General features: G+C 34.0%; 3 protein-coding genes across 11 annotated transcripts; 2 read left to right on the top strand and 1 right to left on the bottom strand.

Moving 5' to 3' along the window:
- Window positions 1–284: 284 nt before the first annotated feature.
- LOC113771936 (protein NRT1/ PTR FAMILY 4.6-like) lies at window positions 285–9,748 on the top strand. The gene is made up of 7 exons (XM_027316485.1): window positions 285–495; window positions 751–896; window positions 7,328–7,406; window positions 7,792–8,009; window positions 8,099–8,521; window positions 8,635–8,759; window positions 8,878–9,748. The coding sequence occupies exons 1-7, from the start codon at window positions 285–287 to the stop codon at window positions 9,746–9,748; spliced, it is 2,073 nt and encodes a 690-aa protein (XP_027172286.1).
- A 767-nt stretch (window positions 9,749–10,515) lies between these two features.
- LOC113749386 lies at window positions 10,516–19,243 on the top strand. Of its 8 annotated transcripts, none has more exons than XR_003464521.1 (8): window positions 10,516–10,738; window positions 11,264–11,488; window positions 13,167–13,275; window positions 14,630–14,675; window positions 15,065–15,150; window positions 16,539–16,597; window positions 18,006–18,171; window positions 18,879–19,243. XR_003464521.1 is itself a non-coding variant. In XM_027293141.1 (8 exons), exons 1-7 carry the CDS (start codon window positions 10,671–10,673, stop codon window positions 18,106–18,108), a joined length of 693 nt encoding a protein of 230 aa, XP_027148942.1. In that variant the 5' UTR covers window positions 10,516–10,670; the 3' UTR covers window positions 18,109–18,147; window positions 18,735–19,243. The 8 variants fall into 8 exon arrangements, 4 of the variants coding, with proteins under 4 accessions (XP_027148942.1, XP_027148930.1, XP_027148915.1 ...); XR_003464520.1 differs by having other exon boundaries at window positions 18,827–19,243; XR_003464519.1 differs by having other exon boundaries at window positions 18,738–19,243.
- A 1,369-nt stretch (window positions 19,244–20,612) lies between these two features.
- On the bottom strand, window positions 20,613–26,079 carry LOC113781149. 2 transcript variants are annotated; one of them, XM_027327027.1, is made up of 7 exons: window positions 25,964–26,079; window positions 25,251–25,311; window positions 24,070–24,386; window positions 22,704–23,355; window positions 22,431–22,630; window positions 22,098–22,342; window positions 20,613–22,019 (listed from the first exon to the last, which is right to left on the bottom strand). In XM_027327027.1, exons 3-7 carry the CDS (start codon window positions 24,336–24,338, stop codon window positions 21,232–21,234), a joined length of 2,154 nt encoding a protein of 717 aa, XP_027182828.1. In that variant the 5' UTR covers window positions 24,339–24,386; window positions 25,251–25,311; window positions 25,964–26,079; the 3' UTR covers window positions 20,613–21,231. The 2 variants fall into 2 exon arrangements, with proteins under 2 accessions (XP_027182828.1, XP_027182819.1); XM_027327018.1 differs by lacking the exon at window positions 25,251–25,311.
- Between the last annotated feature and the right edge of the window lie 1,298 nt (window positions 26,080–27,377).

The raw sequence follows: 27,377 nt of genomic DNA, 5'->3' as shown, positions 1-27,377 counted from the left end.
GAAGTGCTAATTGGTAAGAAAACAATTGCTTAAAGGTAGACCTTTTGGAGTGGACAATAAAGAAGACTTATCAACGGAAAATAGCCAAAAATATATCAACCTAAATCTGTTTCTAACAATTGAACAAGAGGTTTGGGAAGGTAATTAAGTATAAAAAGAAAATCATAAGATCTGTACATGACACAATTAAAATAAATTAAGACATTAGTACAAGATATTCCAATTTGAAAAGTTAATCAATGCCTTTAATATCTATTATGTCTATAAACAAATTCCATAAGGAAATGGACCATAGCAATAAATGTAATTATGGACATTGGAATCTCTCAAATCCTGCATCTGCCATAAATAGGACTCAAAAGCACAATTCTTCTCTTCTTCGGCTCTATTGCCTGGCATTCACATGCCAAACAACTGCAAGAATGGCTATGGGTATCATCTTTAGAGCATCCATTCTCATGGGATTGCTTTGTTATGGTTTGCTTTCTGGTCCAGGTAAGGACCCTTTTTCCTTTTGATTAAGGTTATATGCAAAACAAAAAATGTAATTAAGTAAAAGTGTACCTTAAACGAATTACTAATCTGCTTTTCTTTTTATTTTTCATCAATTCAAAATTAAAGGACAAACTCAATATAAAAGTTAAAATTAGACATTTTTCCAAAAGATTTAATGACAACTATTACCACAAGTGATTTTTTTTTTTTGGACAATCTGATAATTTCTTTTCTCTTTTTCCTTGTACTTTGTAGCAATTGTCATGGCCGATGTAACAAATGAGACATGGCTGATATACCAGGGTCTATGCACAACAATTGCAGAGTGTATTGCAACTTGTAAGAAAGAAAAATACCCTGATGGAGGCGTTTGCAGAAGGCCTTCTATTGATTCACCCTACGTTAATTGCTATTGCATAGCCCATTGAATAATAAGAAGCCTTGGAATTGTGTGATCTTCGTGTGATGATTCTGAGTTACTATGGAATGTATAACCTTATTTTGATGAATAATAGCAATTTATTTTACTATGTCATCCCTTTTATTTATTTATTTATTTATTTTGTTGACAAGCAAACCCACAGCCGCTACTCGAGAATGTGCATTCGGTAAATTTCATCTTGTACAATAGCCCGCCAACCACACGGAGAGGGTAAAACGCACTAGATAAGCCCTGTGCGACATACAAATATCACCCCTTTATTTTATTCTACTGAATTGCAAATTTTTTATTTTGATACAACTTTAGCGGATGAAAATTTAATTTTGCATACTTTTTAAACTATGTTTTGATTTGTTGATTTGGATATTCTTGTGCAATTAAATTAGAGATCATCCTTAGGGAAGGGAAACGATAGCCATTTTTGCAAATAGTTTGTTAATTAGTTAGTTAGTTAATTAGTTAATTAGTTTAACATGCAAATAGTTTGTTAGTTTCGGATAGACAACAGTTTTAGTTAATTAGTTAATTAGATAATTAGTTAATTAGATAAACAAAAATTAGTTAATTAATTAATTAGATAATTAGTTAAGCAGTTAATTAGTTTAACATGCAAATAGTTAGTTAGTTTCGGACAGACAACAGCTTTAGTTAATTAGTTAATTAGTTAATAAGTTAATTAGATAATTAGTTAATTAGTTAATAGTTAATTAGATAATTAGATAATTAGTTTAACTATTAACTAATTAGATAATTAGTTAAGCAATTGTCAAGGAAATAATAATTGTCAAGCAAGTAAGGGTAAAATTGGAAGAAAATTCTTATCTCACTTCTACAAAAGCTGTCAAGGAGGTTTCTGCAACGAATTGTTACTGTTCAGGGGAGGTGAATGCAATTTCTAAACCTAGAGGGGAGGTCAGTGCAAATGTCAGAAATCTCAAGGGAGGTTTCTGCAATTATCCCTTAAGGAAAATGGTCACTCACCGATTAGGGTAAAAGACCTTTGACCTTTCCTACATGGAAAACGGTCCGTCTAACGGGTACTTAGGTGTTATATTTTTAGGAATATAAGATTAATTAAAAAAATAAATAAATATAAGGAAGAGTAGGTAAAATTAAATAGAAAAAGTATATAAATGCAAGAAAAAGTAATAATAATTATTATATAAATATATATATATATACATGATATGTTATGTGAATATTAGATGTGTTAAGTGAAAACCCTATAAAAAAACCTTAAACGCAAAACCAAGTTAGTAAATCATGAAAATAATTAACCAACTTCCTTTAGAGGAGTTACCACCACATGTATTGTGGGATGAGATATCAAGAGTTCAAACCTTACCTCCCATCAATGTGTCACCACGTAGCTTCTTCTCAATCCATACTAGTGTGTGGTGCACCCGTATGATCCGACGGTGATTCAGTCCCCGTCGGTTCTCTCGGTTCAGTTGGGATCATGAAAATAGTTGGTGAATTAATCTGTGTAGTGTGAGAGAGATAGAGAGATAGAGAAGAAGGAAAAAAAAAGAATAGGAAAAAACTTAATTGGAGAGAGATGGAATTAGCATATGAAAAAATATTAAAGCCAAAGCCAAGTTAGTAAATCATAAAAATAATTGATGAATTAATGACAGAAAGAGACAGATAGAGAAGAAGGTAATAAAAACGATTGACGAGAAGAATGAGTCAGTGCTTAATGGACTTAGGAAAATCAAGAAAAATATACGGAATTGACTGGTGGAGGAAATTTTGGACATTTGAGTAAAATTTGCTGTAGGAGAAAGCTTATTGCTTTGACAATATCTCCAGCCTATACCATATCCTTATAAACCTGTCCTATTAATATTACTGATTTTTTCGTGTTAGGATCCTAGATTTTTTTTCCTTTTCTGGATAGTTTCCTTTTCAAGCCTGTTTTATTCAAGTGTTTGGCTAAAACAGAAAAACGCAATATTTAGACTAAACACATTCCATAACAACATGAACAGCAATAGTCACGAATTTATGACCTTCTCTAAATTTCAAATGCTTGATGCCCTATAAGTAGGCGTTAGAGCAACATCATTTCCAATTAACAAACAATAACATCTCATCTCTTCTAATATCTATTAGAGCATTTATAAAAAAAAAAAAGAAAAGAAAAGGCTGTGAGTGCCATCTCCATTGTTATTAGAGCATTCACCCTAGTGGGAATGCTTTGTTTCATCTCCTTTCAAGTTCAGGTGAAAATTCATCCATATTAAGCGACAAGGGAACATGAAAAATAGAATTAGACATTTTTCAAAGAGTTTTTCTTTTTCCTTTCTGTTTAAAAAGTTCTTGACCGCCAATATGCACTCGTTAGTACTTAGTACATTTAATTTACACTAAACTTATCATTTGAATGCACATACATTACCCCTCCCTCGCATTTGAACGCTTTACCGTTTAACTTCACTATTTCGAAAAATTAAGTATTTGAAACCTGTCTTAACGAGGGCTTCATTAAACAAAATCTTTCTTTCTTTCTTTTTTTTTTGGGCCAAAATAATTGCTACCAACAGTATTCATGGAGTTTATTGTTAATTGTATGTCCAAAATTTGTTACTGATATTTTCTTTTCTCATGTGTTTGTACTACAGCAATTGTTGTGGCAGATGAAACAAACGTCATAAGGCTGATATAACAAGGTTTATGCTCTCAGTTTCCAGATTTGTGATAAAAGAGGATACCCTGATGGAGGCTACTGCGCAAGGCCTAATATTCACACTCCCCAAAAATGCTATTGCATAGCCCATGATTAGTTTTTGAGTTGCTATGAATTGTAAACTCAACTTTTTGAAATAAGAGTAGGAATATATATAGAATCCGGTCTCAAATGTTTTCAAGATTGCTGATTTTCATTACATTTCTAGTATAATCAAATTGGATTGGATACCTGACTTTGAGTATCTTCTAGTTTATGTCTTAAATTCTCGTGGAATAGAGCTAAATTTAGCTCATTTTAGTGGTCATTCCTTTTTAATTTATTAACTTTCATTCACTATTTAATTTTACTTTTTTAACAATAATTAATGCTATTTGCCCCCCAAATATTAAATTTGTTTCACTTACTATGGATGAAATTCATACAAATTTATAAGCCAAGAGGCAACAATGGAACAATAATTCCGATTAAGATTTGATGAAATTGGTTTTTGTTGGGCTCAATTGACATAAATACAGATTTTAAAGGACTTAATAAGTATTTAAAATGGTTCTGACAACCTTTGATTTGGACATATTTAACAGCATGGATAATCGTTTGTTAATTTTTTTCCCCCTAATAAACAACAAAGTAAATTCAATCCAATGAAGCTGCACTAATGAATATCTCGTATGTTGTATTTGTATAAACATCGCAAAGAGTTGTGTGCATAGCATGGCCCTATCTGGGACTAGGTGAGTACTTTTTTTTTTCTTTCGAAGCCCAAAGAGCTTACGTCAATTTGTACAAACCTAAACCCCGAGGGAACCCCAAAAGCCGATATCCTTTGAGGTCCCACAAGAGACTTATAACTAGGCGAGTACTTAAATTGTCAAAAAGTTACCTTCCTACAAAGAATTAGTTTTATAGACTTCCCCTAAATTTTTCGATAGCATCACTTTAAACTCTTGAGATTTTAAAAATATCACATACATCCTTTATTTTTATTGTTTGTCTTACAAAAGCTTAAGAATAATATAAATTTTAAATGAAAATCCTAAACTATAATGTAGGAAGGCATTACATTTTTTCAAAGGAAATTATAGCTTTATTTGAAAAAAAAATGTGTTTGTAGATAAATACGCTAACAGCAACCCAAATTTATATGTCCAAAACCAATTCCTCATAAACTCTCTTTTTCTTCCTAACCCATGACTCGAACCTTCAAGTTGAACAAACTTAATTAAGAAATCTAACAAAATCACCAAAGAGATTACATAGATATCCAGTACAATCGCTAATATAAAAAATAGAATTGACTAAACTGCCACTATCACTAAAGATATATCTTAATCATTCAAAATTGATTGAGAGGGAACGTTGGGGAGATGGGGAATATAAAGAAGTGACTTTTGTTTATTTTTTCCTTTAGTTTTTTGAGGTCCGTTTATTTGTTATGTGAATAAAGTCTTAAGTGAGGGCATGTGTAATCATTTTGCAAAACTGAGGGAGATCAGTGATAGTTTTGAAATCTCAATAAGGCTAAGTGATATTATAAAAAATCTCATGATAATTTTGTCCCTCTAGGTAGTAAGCACTACATACATAATTTTGAAGGGTTCTTCTTGTCTATGCACTAACGATACAGGAAATGAGGTGGATCTCGTGTTTAGTTGTAGGTAAAATTTTAAATTTTCTACAGCAAAGTGTCTGCATTTCAAAGGAGGATGATTACCCACTTCAGTTCTTAAACTTATAAATACCTCCCACTTAAGAAAAATTGTTAACAAATCCTGAATGCCATTGGTGGTCGAAGTGTCCCATTTTATAAGGATTTAGGGATTTAAGTGTCCCATTTTATAAGTTTAGGGATTTAAGTGTCCCATTTTGAAGTTTAAGGACTGAAGTGGGTAATCATCCAAAGTTTGGGGGGACAAAGTGGAATTAACCCTTTATTTGATAACCAATACACCTAAACCGAATTGGCTCAATACTCTCTTTCTATGAGAATTTTTTAATTGGACCCCAAGTTTTAGATATACTTTTGAAAAATATTAGATTGTTGTGGGACAAATTTTGAAATACATGAGAGTTTGTCCTTTTTTTTATGCAAGAAAATATATATATTTATTTAGTTTGCAAAGAAGTTCAAGTGTGATACGGAAAAATGACGTTAATTTTGATGGATAAAAAGTTTTTTTTGGTCAATATTATTATGCTTCCATATATAAACACTAAACATGAGCACATAATCTTTTTTTTTTTTTTTTTTTGAAGAAGGAAAATACAAAGTGAAAGGAACAATAGGTAAGGAGAATGGAATCTTCGCCATAAGACGAGTAATTAAAAGCCATAATTAGCAGATGATTGTGATTTAGCATAAAATACCTGACAATTTTGAAGAATTCCAAATGACTTCCAGGATAAATTTCATTAAAAAAATTCTAATTCCTCCCAAACCCTTTTTGTTGTATTTTCTCATGAAGCCAGGCCATTCCTTGTAGGCATACTTCTGTTTGGCCAAAACAAAAGGCAAAACAAATTACCACTATTGCTAGTTTTTTGCTTCAAAGTATTGACAAGCTAATTTAATTAATTGGGAGATTCATATTATTGTTTACACACTACCTGCAAATGCTAAAGATAGTGGGACATTCTTACTTGTATCATTTCTCAATACTGTTTAGAAAATTTGATATTTTGAAAAATTCTTTTAAACATTGGCAGTTTTTTTTTTTGAAATATTTAAATCATATTAGAAACGAAATTTCCACTTAGGAAATACATGCAAGAAATTTTAAAAAAAGATAACATCTCAAAGTAAATTGAAAGCTATCTAAAGAAATTGCAAAATATACTAAATCATAAATAAAAGTGTTGAAGTTATATATAAAAGATGCTGCTAATTAATCTTTCTTTGAAGGATAGAATTACAGTAAAAACAAAGTGTTAAAAAAAAATTGCACACAAAAAGTGTTAAAAAAAATCTCTCTTTGAAGGATAGAATTGAAACCAACGAAATGGAACAATGTTTCCAACTGCGACTGGAGTGATATCTTGGTATTTGGTAATGCAACATACATTAAAAAAAAAGGTTAATTCCCAGCTAATTTGTTAGTCCAATGTACTTCTTTTTGACCGAGGATGCACTAATTTGTTTTGTAGTTTGTATAAAAGAAGTTTCATCTAGTTGGAAATCCCTTTGTACACTATCCTATATATATACATATATATATATATATATATATGTATATATATATATTTCATCAAACTGCACCATATTACAAAGACCCAAAAACATTAAACAATTAAGAAACATAAGTATTTTGTTGCTTGATTCTAGTAGCCTTGGACATTTATCAATTGATGTCTGTGCTGATATTTTGTCAGTCTGACCGAATGAAGAAAACTATACTTTTATTTGGACTCACGTAAATTCGTCTAGTTTTAGAAGTCAGGCAAGCAATGAAGGGATGCATAAAGGCACAAAATTGAGAATATGATAATCATTCTCTAGAGTTGGATGAGGTACTGAATTTGAACGCATAAATAGGCAATCCCATGAGGTCTTTTTCCATCAAGCATTTGAAGTATATTCAGCATTTCACAATTAAGGTGGAGTGCATTTGAGCCATAGAAAGATGGTATGATGCTTAATACTAGGAAAGCAAACAAATACTTACTATTCATTGACATCAAGTGGTTTTTTTTTTTTTTGGCAGGATGGAAAGACCATCCAATCTTCAATGAGTTCAGGGAACAAGAAAAAAGGTGGATTCAGGGCTTGCATATTTGTATTTGGTGAGTTTGTAAGTTTAAATTTGTAGGCCTTTTTATCAATAGCTGATGTATGATGTATCAATGGAAAGACAATTGCACAGAAATATTAGAGAGTCAGGGTATACTACGTGACAGTAGCATGTAATGTAACATGACACTTTTAAGATTTTTAAGATTTTTCCTGTCACTTCTAAGACTTAAAAATTCATCATATTTTCCTTGACTAGAAAGTTTATCTTTCTTGCAATGCTAGGATAAAACTCAGATTTTGACCCTTCCAAATTCAAACTAAAATATACATGTGTGTGTGTGTGAAGTTGCTCCTCAAATGCATGTTTATACAACTGGGGAATAAGTTTATCTCATGGATGAAAATAATATCTATTTTTTGCTGTCTTCTTGTTAGTTTTGGCAACTCTGGAAAATATTGGATTCGTCGCCAACATGTCGACAATTGTTCTCTACTTTCATTTGGTGATGCAATTTAATCTATCCACTTCTGCAAACACCCTCACAAATTTCTTGGGATCAACTTTCTTGCTCACAATATTGGGAGGTTTCATATCAGACACTTACTTGAACAGACTCTACACATGCTTACTGTTTGGATTCTTGGAAATCCTGGTAAATTACATAAACATGAAATCTGGCTAGCTGATGAGCATTTCCTCACTCCCTTTTTCGCACTGATCTTATGATGTTCTTTGCTTCAGGGGTTGGTTTTGCTCACCATCCAAGCGTATTCTGATAAGTTCCAGCCTGATCCTTGCCAAAAATCAACTTGTGTGAAAGGTGGTCAAGCTGTCATGTTTTACGCATCCATTAGTCTATTAGCTCTTGGTGGTGGTGGAGTTAAGGGATCAGTTGCAGCACTTGGTGCTGATCAATTTGATTCAAAAGATCCAAAGGGAGCTAAGGGACTTGCAAGCTATTTCAACTATTATCAGTTCAGTGTAAACATTGGATCAATAATAGGTGTTACTGCTGTGGTCTGGGTAGCAATGAACAAAGCTTGGTACTGGGGATTTTTCATTGGTTTGGTTGGTGCATTTGTCGGTTTTGTAGTTCTTGCACTTGGAAAGCCTTTCTACTGTTACCAACCTCTAGCCACAAGCCCTCTGATAAAGATATCTCAGGTTAATTTGCTGTTACTTTCCACCATACATGCATTATGCATATCTCCTTTGAATACTTGAGTTTAACGTTTTATTGACTCATTGTTGTCCTCCATTATGACATGGTGTTCCAGGTTATTGTTGCAGCCATTCGAAACAGAAAATTATCAGTACCAGAAAATTCCAATGAGTTATATGAGATTGATGACAAAGAAAGAGATGCATCTGAAGAAGCGATTGCACACACTAGCCAATTCAGGTAGTTCATCACTCAGTTGAAACAGTTGGAATTAGTATATGGGCTCTGCGCTAATTAGACACTGTAAGTAACTCAATTGCATTGGCAATTTCTTTGAATAAGATCATTTGTTTAACAGGATTTTAGACAAGGCTGCCGTCCTTAAAGACGAGATGTCTCCACAGCCTTGGAAAGTATGCACAGTGACACAAGTGGAAGAAGTAAAAATACTGACAAGAATGCTCCCAATACTTTTGAGCACAGTTATAATGAATACATGCTTGGCTCAGTTGCAGACATTTTCAGTTCTTCAAGGATACGACATGGATGCTCATATAGGATCCATACAGATCCCTACAGCTTCAATTCCAGTGATCCCACTTCTTTTCATGGCTATTCTTATACCACTCTACGAGTTCTTAATCGTCCCACTCGCACGAAAAATCACAGGCCATCCATCAGGTATCACACAACTTCAGCGTGCAGGCGTTGGCCTTGTGCTCTCAATTATCTCAATGGGAATAGCTGGAGTTATTGAGGTCAAAAGAAGGGATCAAGCACTGCTGGTTCCGCCTAAGAAAATGAGCCTTTTCTGGCTTGCTTTCCAGTATGGTGTTTTCGGAATTGCAGACATGTTTGCAATGGTTGGACTGATGGAATTCTTTTACAAGGAAGCTCCCAATGGGATGAGATCTCTTGCTACTTCTTTTGCATTGTTATCTCTCTCATTTGGATATTTCTTGAGTACTGCCTTTGTCAGCATTGTTAATGCTGTTACCAAGAGGGTCACTCCAAGCAAACAAGGCTGGTTAGAGGCACCATATCTGAACCAGAATAAGTTGGAGCTTTTCTACTGGTTTCTTGCCATCCTAAGTTTTCTCAACTTTGCTAACTATCTCTACTGGTCTTCATGGTACAAGTACAAGTCAGATTCAAAGAATTCTGAAGCTGAAGACAAGGCTATTGATCCACTCCTCGGACAGAAGACATCAATTGAGGATAAAGAATAAGAAGCTGCAGAAGATGGAAATTGTGGAATTGAGCAAGGATTGCATTTGGTCATGCATTTCAGTTCTTGATTATTATGGCTTTAGCATTCTTTTATTTCCTTTTCAATAAAGTTTGTGTAATTTGCAAATCATCATTTGTTTGCAATATAAAGCTATGTAATGTCAATATTCTTGTTTTTTTTTGTCCTACATAATATGTTGTCTCTCTTTTTTATTTTTCAATGCAATTCAATATTTACCGATCTCCAATTGCTACTATAGTTTAACGTTAGAAAAATTAAAATGTGTAATTTGAAAATCTAAAAGATATTTAAATTCAGATTCTCGACCCAATTCAAATTTTAAACAATTTGAATAGGTTATGTCATTAATGCCTAAACCAAAGTTTTGTCTCATTAATTAATTGTCATGCTTTTACTGATTATTTCTTTAGGGCTTAAAATAAATAAAATTACTATAACAAAATTACTAAAAATCTTTTTGAAATAAATTACTAACAAAATTCTATTACAGAAAATAAAAAATAAAATAAAATGACGTTCTTTTGAATTTCAAATTTTCAAATACTTTTTTTTCAAAAACAATTCATGGTGTATTTTTTTTGAACCGTCCCACCCCAATTGTCAAGTAGAGAAAACAATAGGCAATATGTTATTTATGTTTATAGAGGGATTTTTGGTAATTTTACAAATAAGAGGAATTAGGCAGAGTATATGGACAAATATCATAGAGACAGTTAACTAATCTTCTCTTTTTTGTGGTGATGAACACTTTAATGTACAAATCAATACAATAAAATCTTTGCTGGAAACCGTTGTTAGTAACTAACATGCAACAAGATATGAAAGCCATGTTCTTTAAATTTGTATTACAAGCAACCAACTTTAGTTCTTCTTGGGCCACATAAACTTATTCTACAGCAATGACTGCAGCAAAAGCTTTACTATCCTCATTTCCATCCATTTTTCCCCATCAATCCCTTATCTCCAGGTAAATCATGCCATATAAACTTGATTTTTCTTGTGGGTTTCCCCACTTCCTTTAAGAATTTCTTTCACATTTTTCTTCTTTAGCAATTCAACTGTGCTATGCTCCTATCTTTCTGCAGCAATCATCTTTTCTGGGTTGATTTGATTATTCTTTTTTATCTATTCTATCTGTGTATATTTGTGTTTGGGCCTTGTTTGATAATACATAAGGCCAAAATGCTGTGTTTAGAGTTTAAAAACCATTGCTTTGTCAATGCTGGTTAAGGGATATAAATCCCTTGAATTTTTCACGGGATGGTATAGAGAATTTCCGCAGCTTTGCTCAAGTGCTATTGTGTTGGTTAGATGTCTAATTCAACTTAAATTTGTTTTCTTTACTTGTAATAGCAATAAATTTGTAGTCTTTAATCCAGAACAGAAAAACGGTTCTCAGATTTTTGTTTAATTTTTGAATTTACAGAAAACAAAACTATTCGATTTGTCATTCCTAGTGGTATAGCTGTTTTAAAGAATGGATTTTGTTTAGTAGGAGAACTGGAGTTGTCAGAGCAAGTAGAGCAAAGTTGTCAGAATCAAATGCCAGGAAAGCAAATCTATCTGCCAGAAAGAAAGAAAGGATTCTAGTGCCAAGTTATAGCAAGATAGGTGCGGGCCATATAAGTGAATTTCTGAATCATCCTTCTGGTGTTGAAGCAATACTGAATACAAGGTCCTTGCAAAGTTTTCAATCCCTTGATTCAAATTTGTACAGGTTGGCTTAATTCCTCTTCTTGTTCCTGAGTGATACATAATTTTTGGTATTTACTTAACATCTGCAGGTTTGCTTCGATATCTTCATTTACAAAGTAGAACGTGTCGTAATAGGGCTCAATTTTATATTCTTACCAAGTCTAAGGCTTATATTGTATGGCAGGCGTTGGCATTGTGTAAAATGTAATCCTTGGCTTTGCTCTTCTCATCCACCTTTTTTTTTGCTCTTCATTTCTTCTCTTTTTTTTGGTGGCCACGATGTCCTATGGGTGGAAGTGTGGCTTGACCTGGGGATTTCTGGATTTATCTCTAGATCCTTCTTGATCTAATGGACTCCTTTGATGTCAAAGACGTTCCTTTTGGTGAATGTGCAGTTGAAACATGTGATTGTTAAACTTCATAGCAAATGCCAAGGAGATCTCTGTCCTACCCAGCAAATATTTTGGATAAACAAGACATAAAACACTTTATTTTGGGCTGGTTGCACTTTTCTTTAGGCATCAGCACTTGGGCAGCGCAAATACCAAATTGCAAAATTTATATACATGTTGTGAGTTCCCAACATACAAGTAGATGGTTCACAGTCTCCACGTTATTTTGAGGCAGTCACCTCTTCTGATGCTTTTGCTAAAAGCATGCCAAAGCAAAGAATAACTGCACCTTTTTGGTGTGTGAGTTCTTGGCATCCTGTTGAAGAGAAATTACATTTTGACTAGAGAGATGCTTTCAAAGGATGGCCAAAGAAGGATTTAACAGAAAAAATGCCAATGACACTTTAAACTTAATTAATAATATCACTTCCATCACAGTTCTGCATAAATTCCTAAAAAATGTTGAGTTCATTTGCATGTCAGACCACTGTTGTTTCTCCTCGTGCTTCCAGCCATAACTCCGGTAGCCTGGCAATTCTAAAAGATTAGGTGATTCCCTTTTAGAGGTTCTAGCACCAATTGATACCTCCTAATATCTAGTATTTATTCCAATTGCCTCCAGCACAAAAAGTTTATCTATGTTGCCATTCCTCTCTGCAGCCTCAGTAGAACTACATAACTCCTCAATGCCATGGTTGCTGCTCATTGTTTCTTTCCAAAATGAATGTCTACTTAACCATTTCTTCTATGAATGCCTGATGAAGTCCTTTAAACTTCTCACAGTAATGCATCTGTCATGTACTAGCATACCATATTACTTTTAGTGGAAATGGCACTTTCTTTTTATTGTCTCTTGTTCTGCTCCCATTGCAACTATTTTCCTTTGTTTTCTTGTCAGCATGGATGTAGGGCTTGGTCCTCCTTTACATGTTACGTTGAATTTCCTTAAAATAAACGTCCATTACTTTTTCTCTTTTTCTTTTTGGTTGCTGAAATAACACTTCCAAGATACCTTCCAAAAAAATTTTTTCCTAATAGTTTTGTTAGAATTTAGCTTACTGCATAACATGTCCTGAGAAAATGAGCTGTACTTAGAAGTGTAGTTTGGCACCATATTAAGCATCTATAGGACTGTCTCTGTATTTCATTGAATGTTGTTGTTTAAAGACTATGTTTAACTTAACTGAGGGTCAGCTGCTATGGGGCAATACCCACTTCTGCCTTTCCTGCAAGATGTTTTATATGGTGCTTTATTGCGTAAACAGTGGCAAACCAATCGTCTAAGACAAAATTTCTCACTCCTTGAAGGTGCATCCTGCCACAAATTCAACTTCTGAACTTTGAGGTTGCCCCTGTGCTGGACTTACTAGTGAGGTCAACTGAAGAAGATTGCATGGTTGAACTGTTGTCCTGCAAGGTAATATTAATTTGAAGATAAGGATCTCACAAGAGTGAAAAGATTAGGCTTCCTTGGAAAACACAAAATACAATTGGATGAATATGTTTGTGGAACTGAGAAAACATGTTTATGATATTGGCAATAAGAATTCCTTTTCAGAATGTAAACAGTACATGGATGTCTAGATAACATTTCTTAAATTAGCATATTTGTGTGAATCCTGCTCCATTGATGTAGCTGAATTTTTTGCTTTCTTTTTTTAATTAGAATGTAACATCTTCTTTTTTTTCACAATTAATTCCAAAAATATTCTTCTGGGAATCGCTACTGAAAAATAGTTAAGCTGTAGAACATCTTTTGTATAAGTTGTTGCACTAAAGCCAAGAGGTTAGTGACAAGGTGGTCTTGGGTGCTCCTCTTTTGAGAAAAATGTTGGTAAAGCCTGTTCAAGGTGTATTCCTTTCTGTACATCAAGGTGACATCTTTTTGTGGTTTTTGAAACAGGATTTAAGTTTGAGTCACGACAAATTTTGATCTCTACTCTTTCTGAATGAGAAAGATGCATATTTCATCTATAGTTTACTTACTCTTAAATTTTGTTTTATTCACTGTTCTGTTGAATTCACAAAATATTGGAACAGAAGAGTCAAATTGAAGACTACTTTGCTGCAGCCTAAGATAAGTTGTAGTTGTGACCAAGATAGGTATTGAAGATAGACTCAAAACAACTCCTAGTAGACTGTTCCATTGGTTGAGTTCTTTTATGCTTTTTCAAGGAACATGCTTTGGAATGTGTAATCTTACTCTTAGGGAGCTAAATGAGTGCTAAAGTTACAGGCCTCTGAACTCTCTGTCTGCTTGATCTCGTGCTTGTCATTAAGCACTCTCACACTGAAGTCATTCATTTTTTATCAAGTCATTGCTGGACGGTCTGAAAATTTAAACTCCAAATAGAGTTTAAATAGCATAAACTATACCTAATAACTAGAGCCAGAGCAAACAAACAGTTACTTTCAGCAGATTGTTTAAAGAATCTAAAACAATATCTTAAAATTTATTAAGTGCAAAGTTAGAGATCTTTCCTTTTTCTTGTGCACACGTTAAAATCTTTTTTCCTGTAAATGAAGAAATCTAACCTAAGATTTTCGTATCTCACCATGTTCTCTTCTGTCTTATCAGAACATCTCATAATTTACTACATCTTTTTACTATTCTAAATGTTCCATGTGTATATTTGTCACTTCCCAGAACAGCATATGTTGGTAAACATTCTAATATCATGCTTGCAGACATTGAACTTTGAGTATCTTTGGTCTTACATGCATAGTTTATTCAATTTTAGTCATTGACATACACTTAATACTAATTGCAGTTTGAAGGCTCAGAACTTTTGGAGAGGCAGAATGATCGCTTTTCAGGTATCTTTGACTATTAGTTGAAGTCCAATTGTCTCATGCTTATTTGGCTCAAAATTAGGTAAACCAACAAATTATGTAGCCCTAGTAAGAGAAGCATGATGTTCATGTTAGCTACACTCACTGAGATGTTACAACATGTGATTTGAAATGCTTTTCTAAATCAATAATGTTCAAGCATTTTAGGCACAACTTGTGGTTTGGCTTGTTTGATATTCTTCCAGTAATATGGGCGCAATTAATCTACTAATTTACTGCACCAAAGTGATCTTTGATGCTTATATCATATATGCCTGCAAAGGATAAATTCCTTTTTTTTTTAAAGGAAATTTTTATATTTAAATAAGAAAGGTGCCTAAACAATTTTTACTTTTCTTTGTTGTAACTTGCAGCATCTATGAGAAATCACATAACCTGGGAAACAGTGGATTCCAAGTCCTTTCTGGATGTTGATGTGAAGTTGAATATCTCTCTTGAGGTCACTTCTCCTCCTCAACATCTTTTAAAGTCTTGGATAAATGCTATAATGTGTTCATGTTTTTTGAGTTAGCTATTGTTGCCTTAACTGTATTGCCAATTGAAAAGGAAGCACAATTTTAGTGTGTCATGCCAGAAAGTTTTAATCGCTACTTTAAATGACAAATTTTAGTCAGAGGATCATATCTAGGAATGAAAGAATAGGTAGCACTGACCTAAAAGTATCCTTCAAGACTTTCCTGGAAGGCACCGACCCTGGCTTGTGGTGGTTGTGACGTAAAAAGGTGAATCTAATACATTGAGTACTTTGAAGCATTGAAATTGTAATTAATTGGAATTTTAAATGACTTGTAAGTGGAATGCTTTCTTGTTTTGGCTTATCATTTTCAAAATCCTCTTAATTGATAAGATGTGGCCTCTGACTATTGACTAAAGATAGTCTTCCATTAGTATAATTATGGACAAGGCAATGTCTGTAGTCACAGATTTGGTCTATTTGACCCATTAATTTTCTTATGTTGAAGAAATATTAGTGTCCTGGGAGTTTCATTTCTAAGACTTAGGTCATACAAATTCTTTTTGCCTCTTTTAGAACTGAAAAGAAAAAAAGAATTTTAGTACCTTAAATGTATGATGAAGTGTTTTTATACAAGAAAAATTTCTCAGTGAGCTTTGTCTTGCTCCAGCTTATGTCCTTTTCAGTGGCCAAAACACTGTCTGGGCTAAGCTGAATCAAAGGCTGAAATTTAACTGTAGCTGGTGCTACTCATATTTAGCAATTCTGATATCTGTCATACTAGTGAACGTGTTGTCATATCTTTATACTTGCTTTACTTCTTTAATACTTTGTCTCTCTGGTTTAGGGCACATTTTGTTTTTATTTCTCTGGTTTAGGGCACATTTTGATTTTATTTCTCTGGTTTAGGGCACATTTGGTTTTGATCTCTGGTCAATAAGGAACTAACTACGTGGAATTCACTTTCATATTGACTTCCCCAAGAAAGGAGAGGGAGAATATGTTGAATTTTTGGTTTATTAGCCCATATTTATATCAGCAAATAAGTGGAAGCTCCTGAGTCACTTTGTACGTGTTATGTAACTTTTTGTGCATTTAATCAAGATGTGCTAATGTATTAAGCCTGTACATGGATAGTGATTCTACGGCTGGATCACACATGTTATGAAGTTTCTCTCTAATTCTACTGGATGAAATGACAAACTTTGGTTCGAGCCTTTTTAAGTTTAGTAGAAATGACTGGCCACTTTACTATTGTCATGTTTTAAGCAACTTCTGTTTTGGCTCTTTTGCTGATGACATTCGATGGAGTTGAAGAATAATCGGCATTTGCATCCCAAGAGTGCAACTGACAAACTGCCATTTTAATGCAGATCTATACTTACCCATTCATATTGCTTCCAGAATCAACTGTTGAGGGTCCAGGAAATTTGTAAGCACCAATCTAATATACTTTATTGACATCATGGATATGAAATTCTAAATTTGAGCAAGGGGAGGCAATTTGTTAGTTTTGCATTGGGAAGGGGGTTGTTGGTGGGAACTGGAGTAGTTCATCCTACAACTGTTCTTTTTGTGAAGTTCTCCACTTTCATCTGAAGTGTCACTCACTGTCGATGAGCTTCACATTCTTGTGATGAACTATTCGATTGTGCATGCTATGTGCTTGGTTTTCCTTTATCCTAGAATCCACAATTCTTTGCAAATGTTACTAATGTTATCCTTGGAAATTGTTTGCTTGATAGAATGACTAAGAACTTGCATTGGACTATCGAATGGTTTAATTTATTTTTTTTATTTTCATACTGTTGTACGCAAAATAGTATCAGTGATACAGACTTAGATCCTTGCGCATGTTAGAGAAAACATAGTGTAAAATGTACAAGTGGTAATGGTATAAAACAAGAAAAAACAAGAAAAAAGATGTAACTCTGGATTTTCCAAAATGGCGCTTCTATCTCCTTATTGCCACTTTTGTTTCTGTATCAATAACGTGAAGAAGACTTCCAAAAGAGTGCAACTAGGATTTTGATAGGGGCAAAGATTTTCTGTGAAAGAAAAGATAAAGGAAGACAATGTGTATATTCAATATAATGGTCTGGTTCTTTACTTCGTTATAGATCTTCCAAACGATGCAACTTTGAATCTTCCAAACTGGCTGTCCTATCTCCTTATATGATGTTATCTAAAAGGCCATTTTTTATATTCTTTTTCTTCTCTGTTTTTTTTTGTTTGTATTTTTTCATTTATTTTCTTCAGGCAAAACAATGTTATAACAAGATCAAAGGTTTTAGTGAAATATTCTGTACCTACCTTATGTTATAGCATCTACTTGACATCTCTGGTAAATTGTTGTAACGTACTAAAATTTTGTATTGTTCATTCATTTATAAACTATTATGACATTGTTATTAAACTTCTCTTGGACACCAACCTTTCAACAAGGCCAGAGCCAAAGGGCCACTACTTGAAAGCCTGATCAAATGGTGCACTTAATTTTGTAGAACTAATATTTTCAATTAACTTATAAACAAGTAATACTGTGTAAATGTTTTTTTACTTCTTTACAAGCAATATTGCAATATTTTGTTAATTTTAAAGCATGATTATTTGTGCTGTCTCTGCCTTATGATTTCATCTGTCAACGGAATTTCTTTAGGTTTGCCAACCTCACAAAGCATCTCTGCTTGACTTTGTCAGTAGAGACAAAGAATTTTGCCTTAAATTGTAGTCCCTCGTTTTGCATTTCTCTAGTTTTGGGCACATGGAAACTTTGTTCTCAACTACCAAAGACAGCTTTATTTGCACATAAGCCTAAAATTAAATTATATGGCATGCAGAATGATGCAAGCCCTAGTGGACAGACTAGTACCGTTGCATGTACAACAACTGCTGCAAGATTATGATAAATGGGTTCGTAGGCAGCAGAAAGTCTTGCAATGAAAAGTGGTCTCCAGAGTTCATTCTCAGACCTAATTGGAGGTTCGCTCAAATCTGCACTTTTGGGTATAATAATTTTATTAATTTTTTTTTTGGGCCAAGCATGAGAATAGTACAAAAAGCATTAGCATATGAGCATGTCATTTCTAGAAGTGACTTTTGAGCAATATTTTCACATAAGAAATTGATAATAGTACAGAAGAACTTTGAAAATGCATAGAAATAGAGAATCAATTGAGTTCCATATTGAATTGGTACTATTTTAAAGGTTGGTCTCTTAGCACTTTTCTGAATAACTAATGTTTTCTCTGTCATGTAACTTGAACATTTTTTGTATCCATTGCAAAGCAATGAGCTTAGATATGGACACACCAATTTGAGACCTGTAAAGTTAATCTTTATCAGGCATATCCATTTATATGCTTTGATAGTGTACCATGTTATTGAATGACAATAACTAAAGGCACCCTATTAGGGTTCTGAGCTAAATATGCTTGTTGAGTCTATTAATATGTTCAGATTTACATTTCTTTTTTACCAAAGAATACTGTCAAAGGCCTTCTGGTTTCGTCCAAGAGTAGCATTTGACTCCTTTAGTCACCTACTGCTTCCTGTTGTTCTTTTTGTAGTAGCACCTTGCGGAATATTATCCCACAGCAGCTGCATAACTATTCAATGGGCACCTTTAACAAGGCTAGATATTCTATTTTCATCTTTGCAGTGTATAGCAACATTTCAGTTTCCCTTACTGTGGCTTTCTTTTCTACTTCCAGAAGATTAGGCAGATTTACGATAAGTTAAACCAGCACAAAGCTCAGCATCATCTGAACACATATCCCATTCAAGACTCCTGTATGGCAGGGCCCTTGGATATGTGTACACAACAGCCTTCGGGAAGTGTTCCATCAAGTCAGTGACGTCTGTGTCACTTGTAGATGTGAAAAATGTACTTTGCTGCATTATGATGTATTAATAACTTTTGAAGAGCAACCCCTTTGGAAGTTGGAAGTATAGACCAGCAGGGTCCCTGGCATTTGAGACTCTTATCTTGAACTCGTGACTATTTGTGATCTCATCATTGGAATTATTCTTCATTCCTTTTCCTTGTTAATGCAATAATTTATGAGTGTTTGGATCATTATTGTTAAAGGATTTTGGTAAATGTTAATTGCCTTTTAAGGGAATACTTGAGGATTGATAGCATTGTTAAAAGCTACTACTTAGATGTCCAAAAGGAATTGGAAGGAACGATAGGCAGCTTAGAATATCTTATGAGGTCGAATTCTTAACGTGGCACTTGAACTCTGCAATAATGAATTGGAGGAATCAACTTATGTTTGTCATATTTTGCATGTCTCTTCTCCGATTACAGTTCTTAGAAATTGTAGGCTTCTAAAATAAAAAAGGGGAGAAAAGTTGATATATCGAATGCAACTAATATAGGGGAAATGTGGAACATGAATAATCTTTGGTGTGAGCTTAGAACAACAGAAGATTCTCAAACATCATCAAAGAGAATAAAACAGAGTATGAAGGAGGAACAAGAACCTATACAAATACAGTTACAGCGCAACAGTTGGAAGATATATAGTTTGGATTGCGGGTTTTCTAGAAAAAAATTTTAGAATATTCTCTAGACACATTTTTTCTATTACATGTTTAACTCGTATACGTCATTACAATATATTTTTGTATAATAAACTCCTAAAAACTCCAATCCAAACGGGATTGATCATTGTTGCTTCAAACATTTTCTAAACACTTTTAGCAAGAATTGCTGTTCTTTGTTTTTTCTGAAACAATCTAATTGGTTATATGTGTAGTAGTGAGCACTTGCCTAAATGGGATTTTAAAATTTCAGAATCAAGTTACTTATCCAGTATTGCTAAGAAGAAAAGAACAGAAGTCCTTCATCCAGTCACCAAAGTGCACATAAAAACCCAAACTTTTAATTCTATAGAATCTTTTAAAGAAATGCAGTTTCTCAAATATGTGCCACTTGTCAAATGGTCACATTAAAGTCACCGAATAAATGGCTAAATGGTATTCTGGAAGTTCTCTATGTATTCCACTTTTCAAAGTCTAATCTATGCTACTAATGAAATCACTGATCTGTCTAAAGAAGTGAAATGTACTAAATGAGTAGGATACGGGCCATGTTAGTCTTAGAGCTTTTGGTGATTTAAAAACATAGCAGGAAAGAAGAAGAACAAGAAACTTGCGTCAGATAAGTATTCCAGCAGCACAAGGAAACAATAGCTTTATGAATTTTGTGCATGTTAATCTGATTGTGATATCACCCGAGTCAAATAAAGTACTTATAAAAAGGTTACATGAACCTGTAACAAGAATCAACAACGAAAGGGAACTCAGAGCTGAATACTAGTAGTTTTTAATCTAGTTGGAAGAAGTTTTCTATTTCTGCAATTAACAAGCATAGAAGAAAAATGAAGAACCTTGTTTGAGATAAAAATTTAAGCACAAGGAAAATTTTGTGTGCACGTTAATCCAATTGTAATGTCACTCAAGTCAAATAGAATTCTTTTAACAAGGTTACATGAACCTGTAGCAAGAATCAACAACAAAGGGAACGCAGAACAGGATGCTAGAAATAGACAAGTTATACACCTAGTTGGAAGAAGTTTCCATTTCTACGATCAGTTAACAATGCTCATTATTAGAGATGGCATCTTCACCTGTTGCAAATAAAATCAAGTATATTTACAATTTCTTCAGATGCATTTCTTAAACGAGAACTATGCCACAGTTAATATCCATTAAAAAAAATGCAAAAGGATGCAGCCCTCCACCTGCTGGTCAAATCAACCAGCATCCACAAAATAGGAAAGCAGGTAGAATCACAAAAAATGGCAGGTAGACCAAACTTAGTTCTGTACACCAATATAGAAACATCAGCTGCAAATGCGATATAAGTAATTGGGAACAAATGATACCACTTTTGTACAGGATGGGTGTCTGGTCATAAGCTGAGCTTTTGAACAAGCTATCCTTGATTAAGATGTGATCGAGATACTTGAGTATCCTCTGTGATAGCTCGATATGCTAAATCAAACTACTCTTTCTTTCAGCAATTTCAAATGTGATTAAGCACCAGATGATGCAAAATCATCTTATTCGTGACAATCTTTTCCTTTTCCTACTCCTTTTACGTGATGCCGCATCATTCTTAGAACTTGAAGGCAGAGCAAGAGTAGTCAATGGCTTGCCACATGACGTTCTGCCTTTCTTGGTAGTCCATCTCAAGGGCATGTTGTTTACAACAGTACTAATGTCACCAGAACTGTTAAGCTCAACAAGCTTCTGAATTTGATCAAGCATCTGGTGCGCCCAGGCTGTTGATAAATCTAGCGCAATTGAATCATCCAACGGTTTCTCTTGTAGGTTCATTAAGATGTCTTGAAATGACTGAAATGATAAGGTTGGTTGGTAGGAGCGAAGGTTCTCACAGATCATGTTGACCTTAATAGCATGCTTGCATAGGTTTCCCTGCATCGACCACTCACAATCACAAAGAGAGAATTCAGATCCAGGATTCCACACTATTCGTGTTCTTGTGCTTTCTCTTTGGCTCAAAACCTTTGCAAAAGGATGGTCTTTATCATCCAAGGTAACAGCAGTATCAGGAATTTGCAATGCCCGATGCCATGATGTAGAAGCAAGATACTCCTCTTTCACATTTTGAAATGAATCACTCTCATCTGCAAATCGATCAAGCCAATAGGAAGAATGCAGCTCCGTTGTCAACTTGTGCACCAACCAATCAACTCGCTGAAATGCACCAAGATGTGAATCATCGTAAAGTTTAACTTTCAGCTTCACATGATATGCTTCAATTGCACCAGAGGACTCCTGGCTTGCTAGCGGAAGAGTTCTCATACTGGTAAGCCACATTTCTATTCCAAACATACAAACAGATTAACAAAAATTACCGAAACATATAAGAGAAAACAAACAAGGGAAAGTTATCCAACCGATCTTTGGGAGCCAAGTAGCTCTGAAATAATTTAGGAAGGCAGTTTGATCAACAAAATCTTGAGTAAATTTTTCCAAAGGAACCATGTAATCAACTCCACCCCAAATGCTGTAGACAATTTCCCCCAGCCGTTTAAATATCTCCCGCTGGACTTCGATGTTATTGCATTTCTTCAAAATATTCCGCAGCCACGATCTGCGAATACGCCACAGCGAAAATAGGACAGGGCAAGAAAAAATCTCCCTGAAATCCAACAATAAACATAAGCACCGTGTTCAGACCAGTAATATATACACTGAAACAGAAAGGCAAGCAAAGCAAAGAATTCTGCCTTATTGGATCAATCTCTGCTGCTGCGTCATCAACCAAAAACGCGTTGACCTTCCATCCTAAATCAACTGTATGAACTCGATCAACTAGAGCTTTCATCCATTTAGCCACATCTGATTTAACTACAGTACGTGTAATTACCCATGCAACTGGAAGTGCATGTTTCCGGGAATCAAACACAAGCAGCGTGCACAAGGGATACTGCATTTCATATAACAATCATAAATCAAATGAGCTTTCATTTCGGACCATTCACACAAATAGAATATATTACCTTCAGTTTCTTTATCCCAAATGTTGAATCTGCTGCAACAATGCTGCGGTGCCCAAACCTAATCATTTGTTGTAATTGCCAATCGGTTTGGATCCCCAAAATGAAAGGATCTGTTTCTGATGTGTCCTGATAAAAGAAAACAGATTTTTTGTTGCGTTCAACCCACAATTTAACACTAGCTTGGTCGTCTAGATCCAATTCATGAGTGGAACGCTTGATTATCAGGCCAAGTTTGTGAACATATTGAGAAGCAAGGCTGTTAACTTTTGCATTAGAACCACAGTAGCGCTGAATGCCCTCTATGTGCTTCTCTAGTACATTTTCCTCGGGAATACCAAGATAGATCATAGACATAGTCTGCTGTTGAATCTCATTGCATATATATGGGATTTTCTTGGCACCAGGACCAATAGCATCTCGGTCAAGTGGGCCATGACAGATAGAACCAGACTTGTTTACATGTCGCCTATTGTTATATATGAGAAGTGCAAGAGATGGACGGGCATAGAGGCGCTTTACTACAAAATGGCACGTACAACCCCTCATGGATTGGGGTCTAGCAGCACGGTTTCGAGTGTTGAGCCGATATCTGCGACTAGGTAATATACCCCCACCTTCCCCATAGTTTTCTGGTCCAAAAGAACACCAATACCTACAGAAAACATGTATCATGATGATTGATAGTCCCCATCCTTCTTTTCTTCCCCTTTCAAGTGTAACCTTTCCATGTATTTGCTTTCACTTTTTTATTAGACCTTAAAGTTCTTAGGGGAGCTGGAGGGTTAAGGAAAGAAAGGCAAAAGCATAAATCCAGAGTGAACCAAAAACGGCAGCTTTAAAAGTATAACATTCATTAGATCTTGTAAAGCTTATGCAGCCAGGATGCAAGTGAGCCACAATCAAGTGTTTCCCATTTTCCAAATAAAGAAAATTGCTTAGTTAAGCATGATTTAAAACATTGTTGACAATAAAATGTAAAGAATTCGCAGATAGACAATACAAAAAGATTGTTATGGATGACAATAATTCACCTTACTAGCTTAGCAATGACCATAATCAAAAAAGCGGTTAAACACGTTGTTTAACCTTTAAACTATTTTTCTGAACAAAGCTTTGCACTGAGATCTATAGATCATCTAATCTGCTTGTAGCCATGACCATAATCACAAAAGAGGTTAAGACATGTTTTTCAACCTTTATACTCTTTTCCTGAACAAAACACTGCACTAAGATCTATAGATCATCTAATCCAGGCTAAGATGATGTTTCGTGTTCTAGAAAAAATTATCAGGTACAGGAATACAATAGTGCAACTTCATCATTCAGCTAGAAAGAATCAAGATCGTGAGAGAACTAAAAACCTTACAGCCTATACTCCAGATATTCGTCATCTTTGTACTCCTGTAAACTGCCTCTTGCTCGTTTGCGACCCCTCTCAATGTGAAACCGAGTTGGGCATTCTACATTCAGGCATTCTCCAATAATAAATGCATCAACTCGGGCATAAGGTATAAGCGCTACATCATCATGACGTTCTATAGTTCCAAACTTGGTCCAATCTAAATCAGCTGCTGAAAATTCTTCCCCAGGAGGACTTTGCACAGGAATGTCAAAAATGGATTCAACTATTTCCATTTGTTATCTGGATATGTCTCTAACTCAGCATTTGTGACCAATTACTTGCTGCAATTTTTGAATATAAAAATCATAAACTATAAATCCCTCCACAAAATTGCATTGGAAAAAAAAAACATTTTCATACTACAATCCCATAATCAAACCTTCCATGAAAAGGGACAATGGTTTGTTTACAACATAGAAAAGATTATTCATTGATATGTAACTACTACCGACATTTTGATGTTATTTCAGAATATTTGCTCATTTACAAAGCCTTTCAATGGTAGAAACCTAAATAACATTTCCAGTATTCCCAAAACATTAATTGTTGTCTGCAAAACTCAGGAATTAGTACTATTTATTGATTTTTTGAAAAATATTCAGCACTGAGATGCTGAATTAAATGATTTCAGAACTTAATTCCCCTACATGTTTAATGACTAGCAATATTTTGCATTCCTTTCTCACAGAAAAAAAATCCAGGCCTAATTACTGGACAGACAAAAAATTGATCACCTAATAAAATATGAATCTATTTCCTAGTTGCTAAAAAGAAAATTAAAAAAAAGAGTAATACTGGGAAAAAATTAATTCAATGCAAACAAACAACAAAACGTTTTGGATCAGGCTATAAAAATATATATACAACGGAGATGGAGTATCACAGTCACAGACAGTCGTATGCTGAGATGAGGGACAAATAAGGGCACGCCTTAGCAGCTATAAATAACAAAACAACAAGAAAGCATCAGGAAAGTAAGCAAATGAAAGTATATAGAAAACAACACAAATTTGCTAAATGCCAATCTGCATGTTTTAATTCAAAATGCTTTAAAGAAATTCAATGAACTAAAAAAGAATGACTTTCAGCAAATTTCCTACAATGAAAGCCTGAAACATGTATCCACAGTGACTAATCCCTATTACCGAGATGAAATTAACTTCGAATCCTCCGTTTAGTGAATTTTGTGGCATAAAACTGACATACCTATAGATAAAAAACAATCACGTTTCAATTTACAATTAAACCCAAAATCAGACAAAACAAATTAACCACGTTTCTGATTACCACAAACAATGTTTCAATGTTGATTGTATGTAACACATTGACTTAAAGGTAAAAATGAGCAAACGAAAAGCAAAAGTTTCTGAACTTAAAAGAGAAAAGCTTCTAAATTTAGCAATTTCAAAGAAGTGATAAGTACATATTCAAATTTATCAACTTCAGCAGAGACAAAACAATTACACAGATACAGCTAAACGACTGCAAACGTAAACTTTAGAGAGAACCAAAATTCATCTTTATCTAAAGAAGCTATATTTGATTCAGCCCAACTAAGCATGCAAAGAAAAGCTTCTAAATTTGCCGAAAGCAATTGAATAAGCCTCTGTTTAATTAAAAAAAAAATTTAAATCAGACCAATTTTGTAGAAAGGACAAAATTTAAATTCACTAAACAAATATCTTCAGAGAATTCAAGCAATAACTGCAAAAAAAAAAATTTGAACCTTGAGTTTCTAACAACAGAAATTTCATTTCTCTGAAAAGCACTACAAATAAAATAAATAAATAAATAAAGAAGCAAGTAGCAGCGGCGGGAGAAGAATTGCAGAAGAAAAGAGGGATAACAGGGGGCTTACTCCGGTGAAGTCTGCGGATTTTCAAGTGGACGGCGATGATTAGTAGATTCGCCGGCGTTTCTGGGGAAGACTGAAGAAATGGTGAAATTAGGGATGGGAAAATTTTGAGGTCTGGGTTTAAGAAAGGTTTTTTCGTTTTCTTTATTAAATAACCCGGGCAACCGGTTTCATTTAGCCGGATTTTTCATCTTTTGACGGGTCGTGCTTTGAACCCATGGGCTTTGCCCATGTTATTTGAAGGGTTGATTACACTTTGCCCCCTGAATTTAGGGGATAATCATGTCTTATCACTCTTAACTTTGGATATAAAAACTTTGCCTCCCTACTAAAATGTTATGATGAAAAAAATCATAATATCATAAACTTCATAAGAGGTTTTAACCGGAAAAACTCTAAAATTTGGTAACAATTATGCTCATAATTCAACAAAGGAATAAACTTTTTCTACTATATATAATTGTTACTTCAATAAAAGGTTAGAAAATAATAACTAATGTCTAGATTGAATTGCTAATTGTGTGATAGCATGTTTTGTTACAGTTGGTGAGTAATTTGCGTTATAAAAGTACATTATTTCTTATTCCAAAGTAAATACTTTAAGCATTAGGAACATATAAATGTTTTTTCAGTTCAATTTAAACCACATAATCATTAATTTAATGTTTATATTTCAATTAAAATCATCTTTTGGCATGTAAACTTTGACAAAGTGCTTTAAAAATATTTATTGATAAAACTTTACCAAGAAAATTTTATTGATACGAAATTTTGTTGATTGTTTACGTAATTCCTTTCTTTTTTTCGTTATTTGAGGTCAAACATTTTGTAGTACTATAAATTTCAAAAGATACTAAGAAAAATGTAGTATGTTGAGAACACAAAAAAGAATTAACAATAGAAACTGCTAATTCTATTTTGGAAAAAAAAAAAATAGATCTCAAAGGTCCCGTTTGTAAAGTCTTTGTATGCCTGCAAGGTTAGTCACAAAACTAACATATGTGTTAATGTGTTAAAGGGGAGAGTATTGGAGGATGAAAACACATTTTAAAATTCTTCCTTACTACTGTACAATGGAATCAAAGTGTAAAAAGAAAATAAAAAAATCAAAATGGACAGTTCTTGTGTCTATATACATTACTACCACTTGAAGTGTTCATACCAAAATTTTGTCACTTACATATCAATACTTTTGTTGGTACTGCAACCTAAAATATTTTTCTGAAGATTTGTATGGAACGTAGAAGCTAACAACTGTAAGCATTGGATTAATCCTAAGTAAAAAATTCTTAAAAATGAGAGATTGTACTTAGCTCTCCATGAACCATCCTACAGTGTCATGGGTCTTGCGTACACTATATGGGTCTTGTGACCAACAAGATAACTTGGAGACCAGCACCATGACGCAATGCCTTGG

The sequence above is a fragment of the Coffea eugenioides genome, chromosome 1, assembly GCF_003713205.1.
Source record: "Coffea eugenioides isolate CCC68of chromosome 1, Ceug_1.0, whole genome shotgun sequence".
In the NCBI taxonomy this organism is placed as follows: domain Eukaryota; kingdom Viridiplantae; phylum Streptophyta; class Magnoliopsida; order Gentianales; family Rubiaceae; genus Coffea; species Coffea eugenioides.
Note: the sequence above shows the minus strand (reverse complement) of the source record. Positions and strands in the feature narration are given on the sequence as shown.